The sequence below is a fragment of the Meles meles genome, chromosome 11 (genome assembly GCF_922984935.1).
Source record: "Meles meles chromosome 11, mMelMel3.1 paternal haplotype, whole genome shotgun sequence".
Lineage (NCBI taxonomy): Eukaryota > Metazoa > Chordata > Mammalia > Carnivora > Mustelidae > Meles > Meles meles.
Window position 1 is genome coordinate 17693646 of NC_060076.1, and position 12210 is coordinate 17705855.

At 45.3% G+C, this 12210-nt stretch overlaps 1 protein-coding gene across 3 annotated transcripts in view; it reads left to right on the forward strand.

Annotated features, from left to right (window-relative positions):
- ASTN2 (astrotactin 2) overlaps positions 1-12210 on the forward strand; it is an 875241-nt gene that overhangs the window by 823338 nt on the left and 39693 nt on the right. For all 3 annotated transcript variants that reach the window (XM_046023052.1, XM_046023053.1, XM_046023054.1), the window contains one exon: positions 2533-2674. In XM_046023052.1, the coding sequence (XP_045879008.1) occupies positions 2533-2674 (142 nt within the window). The remainder of the gene's footprint in view (positions 1-2532; positions 2675-12210) is intronic.

Here is a 12210-nt window from a genome sequence, read left to right on the forward strand (position 1 = left end):
TTCTGAAATGGATTGAAATATCTGGAAAGCTATGCCTGTTTGTAAATGAATGTCAACCATATTTTGGCTTGAAGATAGTTAATCCAGGCCACAGGAATACTGAATTCCCTCATGAGGGGCCAACTCTTTCAATGGCTATCTAGAAACAAATTGAAAAGCAGACAGACATGAGTCCATGCTCAAAGAAAACAAATGCAAGCTGCCAGACTTGAAATCCTAAGAAACCAAGAGAAATAAAACCCTTATTCCCTCCTGTGAGTAATTCCATGTTTTTCTCCCTTTCTTCATTTTTCACCCTATACATTGTTCTGCTTTAGTACCTATTGGCAGAGCGACTTTGTTGATTTATGATGTTACTATGAAAGAAGCTGACATAAGGGGCCTCTGAAAGAAATGGGGAGACCAAAATCTTTGATGAATAAGGTTTTCATTTACCTTTTCATTTTCTAACAGAACTGCTGGTTCTAGACAAAGAATTTCTTCTTATACTCATCCTTTCTTCCTAGACTCCAAACTCAGTAAGAGTTATTGACCCTGTACTACAGAAAGCAAAACTGAGACTTGGAGTGGTTAAGACACTTGCAGTAAATGATGGAAATAGAATTCAGTCCCAGGTCTGTCCCACAATAGCAGGGGAACCTGCGTGTCGACCTGACATCAGCCTGATTCAGACCCTTCCTCTGGCACTATGGGTCAAGTCTATGAACTGTAGTTGTCATTGTAAACAGTGGAGAACAACACTGTACACTACCTCTGCTATACTGGACCAAGGGAGAAATGCTTTGTAGAACTGTTGTTTACCTGAAATCCCAGGCCCATCCAGACAGTTCAGTCAGACGAGCGTTAAACCTCATTCACTAGTGAGTGCACAATGAAACTTTTCTTTGAAAGACCAAAGGAGTGATCTGTATATTCTGCCCTCCCAGTTCCCGGCCTCCTTGGGTCACAGTCTTCTTGTACGCTTGGCCAATAATACTGTTCCATTATATTGGATTGCCCTTAACGTCAAATAGAGAGAATTTAGTCAAGTGGGCATCTTCTTGTTTGTTACTAAGAATAAGTGAGTAGAGAGTATGCAGCATTCCATATCAGATAGGAAGGAGGAGGAATGAACCGTAGGGAGGCCTCTTGTTATTCCTTACTGTGTGGTATAAAATAACTCTCCTGCTTGTTTTGCTCCTAAATCATCCAATTTTAGAACTGGAAGGGAACTTAGAAGCCATTTAGTCTGGCTCATTTATTTTATCTATTTTTAAGTCATTTTTATTGATTTTTTTCTTTGTTACAAAAATAATACATGTTCATTGTAGGTAATTAAAAAAACAGAAATAATGGGTATTTTTTTCTCTCTCATTTTTGCTTATCTCACTTTACAAAGCCACTATTATGTATTTGCTATAATTTCTTCCTTCTTTTTGAAATGGATATAAATGTAAAATTTCCACCAAAGATTAATCTGTAATAGCATAGCCTGTTTTTTAGCTTAATATCTTTTCATATAATTTCATATTCTTCCACAATATTGTTTTTAATAGCTATAAAATATTCCATTGCATCATTGAACCATAATTGGTATTGCTATTTCTATATCATTACCATTTAGTTTCTAAATTCTTGTTGGTTTAAATAGTACCATAATGTTTGTCCACATAACTCAGTCTTTGTGTACATCTGTGTTTTTATTTAATTTTTTTTTCAAGTTCTAATAGGGTTTCTACCCCTTTGATTCTGCAGAGGAAAAACGAAGGCTCAGAGATGGAAATTCAATTGCTCCAAGATATCAAGCAAATTCTTAACAGACTTAAGACTAGATCCCAAGATTTTAAAATGTTCAGTTATTCTTTTTAGTCAGGCCCATTTCTAGTAAACATCAGCTTCTTCCTAAAATCCAGTGGCTAGATTGACTTTTAGAAATCATGGAGTTGAAGGCACTTGCTTTTCCACAGTCCCTTCCTGTCCCATGGTCTTCATCACTCATCAGTCATAGAGCTCTTTCCTCCTTAGTTGGACCCGGTTTCTGTCCATCTCCACGTAACACTTCATGAATTTAATACCACTGCATTAAGAGTGACCATGTGATAGAAAACCCACCTTACATCCTTGGTCCAACTCCATTGTTATACCAGAAAGGAGAATGCAATCCCAGGAGGGAAGGGCCTTGCTCAAGTAATTAAGAGGAAGTTAACAGCAGAAATGAGACCAGAAAGTTTCTCTGGACAGAAAGTACTATTCCCCTGTTGTCTTTTCCTGCATTTTTAGTACACAATAATTTACCTTATTTGAGCCTTGCTACAATTTCAAAAAGGTAGGTATTGGTATGACCATTCTCCAGTTGAGAAAATTCCAGCATAGATTTAAATAGAGTCATTCGGGCTAGATACTAATCTGTGTCATGTTCATACGCTATGCTTGTTTTGTCCACTAATCCTCCTGATAATGATATCCAGACATTTCATGGGTTTGGACAGCAGCAAGAATGTCTTCTCACCAAGGCTGGAGCTGGAGAGCTCATCTTTTTTTGTCTCCTTCCAGGAGAGTTCCTGAGTTTTGCTGATGACCTGCTCTCTGGCCTGGGTACATCTTGTGTAGCGGCTGGTCGAAGCCATGGAGAGGTCCCTGAAGTCAGTATCTACTCTGTCATCTTCAAGTGTCTGGAGCCTGATGGTCTCTACAAGTAAGATTGCTGGGTGCAAGGGGAGTGTGAAACAGGACGATTTTAAGTCTGGGAGGCAAGGTGTGAGTAATCTGTCTAGGCCAACCAGATATTTGATAGGCCAGCCTATATGTGCACCTTGAGATCTGAGGTTTAGAAGTGCCCACTGGAGATGTGTGGCCACAGTAAGCCACAGAATCATACAGGGTTAGTGCTGAAGGGTCCAGGGAGACTAGGGCCCACAAAATCATTTCTCCCAGTGATGAAGAATCTGTAACCCAGAGAGGGAACGTGGCAAGTTAGCAAGGAGGGCTGGGACAGGAGTGCCTGGTTGGTGTTCTTTTCTCAATTCTATGATATCTCCTCTGAAAAAGATTACATTAGTGATCTGATATATATATATATATATGTATATATATATATATATGTATATATATATATGATGTTTGTTATATATGGTATATATATTTGGGGTGTGTGTGTGTGTGTGTGTGTGTGTGTGTGTGTGTGTGTATTTCTTAGCTTGTTTTACTGGATTCAGCTGCTTCCCTTAGCAATGATGCCATTATCAGTGCTTCACAGAGGACACTTGAGTCACTGCATTCAAACTTCTAGAGATGCAAAAGGAAGTCATTCCAAGGCTCAGCTCTTAATCTCATAGGGAAAGGGGGCTCATCTTTCTTTTGTTCTGCTCTCAGTGAGTATGGTCGCATTGGGTTGCACCCATCATAAACTATTACGTAGGATTCTAGAGACAAGCTGTCTTCTTGTATCCTAATTATGAAACTATAGGCCACTTCCCTTAGCAACCAATTTCACCAGTTATTGAAATCATTTGTTTTTCTTTTATTTACTCGGTGATCCTCTTACTTACCCATTTACCTAATCATTAATTCCTCCCTCCTTTCATCCTTTTCTCTCCCCTTTGCTCTCTTTCTCCAACCATCCATCCATCTGTTCATTCCTCTACTTCCTCATTCATTCACTTACTTATTCATCACTTCTTCATTCATTCATTCACATTTTTACTTCTTCATGACTCACTTATTCAGCATACGTTTTCTGAGGACTTCCTGTGACTTGGTAGTAAGCTAAGAAATGTGAGTATGAGTGTGACGAAGACAAAGGTTCTATTCCCCCGACTTACAATTTAGTATGAAAGACCACAGACTATGGAATCAGATCGGGCTTTGACATTTTTAACTATATCACCTTAAATAAGTTGCTTTACCTCTATAAGCCTCATTTAAAAAGTAGTAATGAAACCTAGGCTATAGAGTTGCATGAGAATTAATGTGAATCTCCTTCACCTCCAAACCACATCCTATCCCTACTTCCTCTGGAAGATAAAACTTTTTTCTAAAGACCGTGGCATTCTTCTGAATACCCAGCACATTCAGGCTCATTGGTAGCACCCAACAGATTATGCACCAAACTCAGGAATATCACTGTAAGCTAGAAATCGACCATCTCATGGATGTGCGGGCCCGAGTTTTATTTTGTCAGAATGGCAAAATCATTTGGGGACACGGAAAGCTCCAGGAATGGAATCTCCAAAATACCATGGGCTATCAGATCTCTCTTGTGGGACATTTCGGCAAACTTCCTAGAGAAAGTAGCATTTGCCTTAGGCCTTAAGTGGTGACTTGGGATCCAGATCTTGAGATCATGATTCCATAGCTTCTTAACCCATGCGTGCTACACTAACCTCTTGGGCTCTAGGATCACTCTGTCCATAAAATACAAGTATGTGACTGGATTAAGAGCTAAAAGGTCATTTCCAACTCTAAAAACTATTATGATGTGAAGGAAGTAGCATTTCTGGAAGATTTCATGACGGCTGACTTCGGATTCCTCTGTCCCCCGTGATGGGCATACACTTGAGGGAGGCAGATCTGGGTTCCAGTCTCCATCCTGCACTTACCGGCTGTGTGACACAGTGAGCTGCTCAACCTTCTGGGCTTCCATTTCCTCCTGCGTGAAAATGGGGATAACGATAGTGTCTAACTCACTGGGGCCTCAAGAGGATTTGACGAGATAGTGCACAAAAGCGCTCTACTTGGTGATGAGCTCCCAGTGAGAGTGTAAGCTGTTACCACTGTTGTTCTTGTTGTTCCTGTTGGGCTAAAAATTAACTTTAACCCCCTTCTCCTCCTTTTGCCAACTTACTAAGATAGCTTCTAGCAGAGAGGGACAGAGCCCTGGCAGGTGGTTCCTATCCACTGAGACACAAGTTGTAAGTCTGTCTCTGGGTGACATTGTGGAGCCTTGACATTAGCCAGTCTGAAATCCTACAGGCCCAGTATGTAGAGAGCAATGAAATGTTTTATGGAACCCCAAAAGCAGTTAACACTGAGAGCTGACAAATCAGTTGACATTTAAATGACATTTAAAATGTCATTTTCCCTCACCTCTTTCCTTCTGCTTGACACCCCTACCCCCTTCCCACCTCTTGAAGTAGGACCATCCTTTCTTCTTCTGTCCTGGAACTGTGCTTGTCCTGAGCTTGTCATCGCTAACTCTGAAGACTTCTTTATTTTATTTTTGAAATTGATTTTATTAATGGCTGTGGAATCTGGGCAGTTCTGACAAGGAGCCCAGGGTGTGGTTTGGACCCATCTCTCATCCTGCTGGTGGCTTTCCTTCCGTGAAGTCTGACCAACTCAGTCTTGAGTTTTAAAATAGTTGCATTGTCAGTTCTTGGGTTTTCTCCTTTTCTGCTTGCTCGTTCCTTACCAAAATTAGTTTTCTAGCTCTTGGGTTGAAATGGCTGTTTGTGGCAATAGGAGGAGGACAGGCTGAGCAGAGTACAAATCCTGATTCTTCCCTGTCCTCAGAACCTGCCCTGGGGAAAGCCAGTTCTCACTGCTCTGTCCCACAGTGTCTTCCTCTGGAAACAGGGAGCTGGTAATTATTTTGATCTTATGGGGTTAAAGGGAAGAGCCTTAAGGGAGAAACTCCATGGACAGTTTTACCAGAATGCCTTGCATATACTGTTTTGTTCTCCCTGACTCCATTGCTGGTTATCTGTCTCTTTGACAAGGATAGTCCTAGAGGAGCCATTCCCTATAGTGCAGGATGGGGTGTTGCTAGCCCTGGAAAAAAGGACCATCCAGGATCCTTTGGGAATGAAATAGTATGCAAAGAGAACATGGGTCCAGACCCCTGGGTTTGCATTAAGCACAGGGCACCAGATCCCCCACAGACACTGCCAGAGGTATAACAGGATTCAGGTGAGCCAGGCGTGGAGGGCCGGTCTCTCAGGCAGGTAGTCTGAGTTCACATCTTACTACTGCCACTTCTGTCTCTGGGACCCTGGGCTAAACATTGATGTCGTCTCCTTGTTCTGCAGTTTCAACACTTTCAAAGTGAAGGTGTGTTAGATCTACCCCAGCTTGAGAGCTCAGAAAATGCGTACTTATGCCGTAAGATTTTTTCTCATTCTGTCTCTCCTTCTCCTCCTGGGTTCCTGTCCTTCCTACTTTTCTACCTTTCTGTCTCTCTATCTCTCTGGTTTTACCCCAGTGTGCCTCCCTGCCTCTCTGGTCACCTCTCATGCCTTTCATTGCCTCTCTGTGTAAATCTGTTCTGCACAGATCACTGTTTGTATCTATCTGCCATTCTCCCAGTCATTCCTTCTTTGCCTTTCCATTTGCTTTTCTCTTAACTTCTGTTTGTCTGTGTTTAACTCAGTTTCTCTGAGTTTTCTTACTTAAGTTTGGATTCCTCTCTGTCTGTTTCTCGCTCTCTTTCCCATGCTGAGTATCCAACCCTCTCACTACTTCACCTAGGAAGGCAAATTTCTTTTGCAGCCCCTCCATCCGTGTAATTTTACACAGCGCCACAGGGTTGAGACCAATTGGAGGAGTGAAAGTCAAGGCTGATTTTCTGTCCTAAGCTCACCCGGGTGTAGCAAAACAGAAACATCAGCACTTGGGCCCTGTTTAAATTGAATTTCCTTGTTTGTTCCATTTGTTTTGCTTTTGAATGAAAACAAACAAAGAACAGTGGAGAGAGGGTCCCCAGAAGGGCTGAGAGTGTGGCCAGCTCCTGCACCCTTAGGTTGTTGGAAATGGAGAGTGACCCCCGAACAGGAATCTCCCAGTGAAGATGGATGGGTCAGGCCAGGCTAGGTACCCATGGTCCCTGTCCTTGCCTGGCTAAAGGCCTAGATGCCCTTCTTGTCGCTGTTCCCCAATTTCCTATTACCAAAGGTAATTAGCCTCTGTCTTGTCTTGGCTGCCTTGCCTTTCTCTAATCATGGATGCCTGCCAAAGGGTCCTGAGCAAACATGCAGCAGCGGCCAGGCCCAATTCCTGGGGAGGGGGTGCATTCCCACACATTCAGAGGCTTGCCCCGGGCCCGTCCTTCACCTCCCTGGCCTCAGCTATGAGAAAAGAATGCCAAGGGAGCCTGGGTACTACAACCATGTGCCAACATCCACGGTGGGACCAGAGGGAAGGGGGAATGAGGGGTTCTTTCTTAGCAGGGATGGGTGGAGTTGGAGGAGAGGAGGAAAAGGAAAACCAGGGCCCTAGAGGGGAGAAAGCGTTGTGAAAAAAAAGAAGAAAAAAAAAAAAAGCCTGAGGTCAGGAGTCAGACAGCCATTCCCACACTGACTCCCAAGTGAGACTTGGGGCCAGTTCTTCCCTCTCCCCTGGCTTTGATGTTGTTTTCTGTGAAATCGAAACGTTCAACTCTGTGCTCTGAGATGGGCACACTGAGGCAGGGATGTGGACTACACCCTAATGCCCAGTGCTTCCTGGATCACAGCAGTAGTGGGGGGAATAATAGGCATCTGAGCATTCACCTGTGCCAGGAACCACAGTGGGGATTTACATGTGCTATCTCATTTAATCCTCGCCAGAACCCTATGGGGCTGATGTCATCCTCCTCCTCCTCACCTCCTGTTTCATTGTTGGGAAAACTGGGCCTTAAAGGTGTTCACATTTCACCCCAGATCACATGACAAGAAGACATAGACCTGAGATTTATACCCAGGCTCACTCTGAGACCCACCGTCCCCTCCCCTCGCCCACATGCTGTCCCTGTCCTTGTCCACCACACGTGCGGAGCTGTCCGAGCATGGGAGCAGGAGGGGCTTCGAACTGTAAGCAACCCTGTTTGCAGTGGGAGGACCACTGGGGGCCAGGCCTCACACAGCGGCCTGCTGACTCCCGGGGAGGATGCCTCACACTCACCCGTCTCATCTGGGAAATGGAACTGAGTAATCTGATCTGTAAAATGAGATGATTAGTTCTACTCCTCATGTCCTCACAAAGATTAAAGTGAGTAGAAGATGAGGAAGTGCTTTGAATTTTTCCGAAGGTTTCATAGGGTTTCATGAAGGGTTTTCTCGGTCACCCCATTTGTCAAAGATCAACAATGGGGAGGGCAGCAGGCATTTTGAATCCACATGCCCCTCTCCACGCCCCACTTCATGTCCCTATTTTTAAATTAGGCAATGAACAGAGGGAAGTTTCTACCTCCACTCTAGCACCTACCCGTAGTGTGACCTTGCGCAAATGTCTTAACCTCCCTGAGTTTCAGGTTTTCAACTGGAAAATGGAATCACAGGAGGGCTTTTTCTATAGGGTTGTGAGGATTCCATAGACAGAAACATGGAAAGAGCACAAGATGGTGTCGAACTCATTGTCGAGACTTAATAAATGGCAGGACAAAGAGCACCACTGTCTTTACCATGGGTGACAGTAGTCTTCACCTAAGTGGTTGGGCCTGGGTTGCATGTTGACCCTGTTGTATTCACAGCATTCCTGTGGGAGAACACGTTTAACCTTTATCTCTCACGCTGGCCATTTACTCATCGTCCTCAGGCACCAGGTAGAACGCGGCCATAGCAGTAATTCTTCCTTCGTCAAGGTCTCTGCTCTTACCTCTTCCCTTTTCCCGGGGTGGACTTCTCCTGGCTTTCCCCATGACGGTTCTCACGATGCATCCCTTTCTCCCTCATGTTTGTAATTACATGTCATGTCATCTCCTTACAAAGGCCTTCCTTGACCACATGACTGCCATCGATCCTGCCTGCCGCACATAGAGACACACAAAGCCATGTGTCTCTATTACTAAATGTGTACCATTACTAAAGCTTAATGGTTTAGTGTCTGTTTGCTTATTTGTTGTCTGTCTTTTCTAACTGGACTGTCAGCTGCATAGAGTAGGATCTGTGTCTGCCTTTTTATCCTCTATCCCTGGCACCTAGAACAGTGACTGATGCCCATGAAGAATCCAATAAATGGTTGTTGAAGGATTTGAATACATTTCCAAGTCGGTGCCGAAGTCCAGAGACACTGACTTTTCCGCTTCACTCATTCACAACCTCTAACTTCCTTTCTTACCAGATACCCAGGAGACATTGTCTTAATACTAAGTACCTAGGTCGTCTTCATGCCCTATGTCTTTGTCTCTGTATCTACCTTGAGATTTGTCTGTCTGCCTACCTACCTACAAACCTACCATAAACCTGAGCTCATTTAATCCTCCAAACAACTCTCTAAGACAATTACTATTATTATTATCCAAGAGATTAGGCTACTAAGGCACAGAGAGTTAAGGTAACTGGACCAAAGCCTCAGAGTCAGTAATAGGAGAAACCAAGCTTTGAATTCAGCTCATTTATTTTCAGAGCCTGAGCTCAAAGTTTCTGCACTAGATCATGAGAAGGACTAGCCATGTAGAAATGGTGGGGTTAGGGGGTAGAATCTATTCCGAGGGATCTTTTGTGCAAAGACCCATGCATGCCCAGATGCGTTGGAAACAATACAGAAAATAGATCTTCAGTCCTCACACCAAAAGCTAATTGGCTACAACCACCGAAGGCCAAACTTCCTCCTGCCTCTGCAATCCTGGCATGGCCACACCCCAGGTGAGCTCTGAATCTGTACAAGGACCTCTGCTTCTCTTAGCCATGTGCTCCCCATGCCATTTGGAGCTACCCAGGATCTCCAGCTCTCATCTGCTGAGTCGTTTCCCAGTGTCTGTAGACTGCCATGTGTTTCTGCAAACAAGTCCAGGCTCCCGGCCCAAAGATGCTGTTCCAAAAGCCCAGAGAGATTGGAGACTTTGGACAGAGGGAGCATTGCTGGGCCCCCAACGCCCCCAGGACACCACCCCTGCTTGGGCACAGCTCGGGCAGCACGTTGCAGAAGCAGCCAAGGCCACCGCCATGAATACTATAATTATATATTAAATGAAATCCCAAAGTTTCCCTTTATTTACATTCCTACCCTACCCTCTTCATTTCCTCTCTTCGTGCCAAGAATCAGCACAGACTTTACTGGAAACAGCATGAAAGTCATCAGGAGCCCTCTAAGGCTGGCTTCCAAAAGTACTTGCCCCGATGATGGGAGGTGAGAGACCCAAGGGTCATCTTGCTTCTGGCTCTAGGCTGCTGTGAGGCCAGGGGCAAGGATTTTCTCCTTTGGAGGCCTCCGGGTCTCCATTTGTAGAAGAGGGATTGAATGAGGCTAACCCAAAAATCCATTTCATGAATTTATAGGCTGTGCGTCTTAAGAGACAATGGAGGCAAAGGGAGGGACTTAAGCCCCTGGTGACTGGAGAGGTTGAGTCTGAATGGAAAAGCTTCATTCAGCTTTAAGGCCCCACACTTCGCTCTCTCAGTTTCAGTAACCCTGTCTGATTAATGGGCCTCCTGAGCCACGTCCCCAGTGTGACCAGGCCCAATTTCTGAGGGGACTTTCAGCATTTAGGAGAAAGAAGATAGGCACAGAAGAACCCAGCCATGTTGACCAGGGCCCTGGGCCACAGCCTCTGGACCAACGCAAGCTGAGGCAAAGGCCCAAGGTTGATCCAGGACACACCAAGGCAAAGAGCCAGGACAGGCCTGATAATTCTTGTCCTGCTCTTTTACTGGCTTTTTCTTCCCAGTGTGATACTTTCTCAGTTCTTTTTTCTTCTCTTCAGTCCTTTTCCCCTCCCTCCCTGCCTTCTCCCTCTGACCACTTCCCTTCTCCCTCTCTTTCTCGACTTTTTCTCCCTTCCTCCCTTCCTACCCACCTCCTTCCTTCCATCGCCCTCCCTTACGCTCTCCCTGCATCCCCTCGTGTTTTTCTAACATCTCATCTCTCCTTTCCCCTTTGTCCATTTCTTTATTCTTTGACTCTTTTCCTTTCCCCCTCTTTTTTCCTTCTCACTTTCTACTTTTCTCTCTGTCTTGGTCACAGATGTTGCCTCTCTCTTTGTGTCACTCTGACTTCCATTCATCTTTTTTTTTTTTTTCCCAGTCTGTGTGTCCTTCTCTTCTGCTTGTCATCTCTGCATGTGCATGTCTTGTCACTTCTCCTTTACTTACCACTTTTCAGTCTCTGTCTCAGTCCCAAGGTCTCTATTCTTTCATCCTTCCATATACTCCCCACCCCAGCCTAAATACAAGAGTCTGAGCCCAAATATGGTCTGGAGCCAACAGCCAAGGTATGGCCAAGGGTCTCAAAGACAAGCAGGGGGCAGGGGCTTCTAATGCCCCCAAACCTGAATGGAATGTGACATTCCGTGGCTGTGGTGCCCTCTCCTGTTGGTTGGGAGGTGGGGTGGGGAGTCGTGACAGAGGCAGCCTAGCGACTCAAGACTCAATTCCCTCTAGCATCAGGTCATACTGACCTCTCCACAGTGCACAGTTGGGGCCCTAGAGAGGGGAAGGGCTGTCCTCAAGCCAGAAGCATATACAGCCATGCATCTCAAGCCAAGAGAGACTCGGTAGAGGAAAAATAAAGCTGTTTTTCAGCTGACAGACAGGGAGGCTCCTAAAACCTGCTGGGGACTCTCAGGCAGGCTGTTTCTTTTCTCAAACTGCGTCAAGATTTCATCCAGGAATGGGACACTGGCCAGAGCTCTGGAGGGACAGGGCACAGACTGCTGGTGTGAACTCATGGAGGGCGGATGGGTGGGAACTGAGGCCATGCTGGAAAGTTAGGCCTTGAATGCCGGGCAGAGAAGCTGGACTTTATCCTGCAGGTGGTGGGGAGTGAAGAAAAGCTTGAGGAGAGGCAGGTTATATTTAAACCTGTTGCTTGTGATGACCGCTCTTACCCTTTGACTGTGGTGTGTAGAATACGCTGGGTTGACTTGAGAGTGGGGTTAGATGGCATTTGATGCATGGAAAGGGAGAGGCTGGGGTCCTCACACATTTGGGCAACCAGTGAGCGGTGCCCTGAGTAGGACATGTGTTGGGCCAAACTGAAGCAGTATGGGCTTAGCTCAGTTCTGGAAACTTCTAAGAACAGCGCAGAGTGCTCAGGAAAAGGACGTATTTGTTGGGCATCTGCAACGTGTCTCACACTAGGCTGGGTACTTGGGATGCAGAAGTCAATAGGCCAAATACACACGGCCCTGTCCTCACAGAGCTCACAGGTACGGTGACTTCCTGTGAAGAGCTCACAGGTATGGTGGGGAAGCAGAAGAGACGAAACATTTCCATGATACTTTACTTCATGCTCTGATGGGGATGTCCAGGGGCTGGGAGAGCCCCTAGGAAGGGCCGCTAATCCAGCCAGGTCTCCTGCAGGCCTGCTCTGCAGATTATT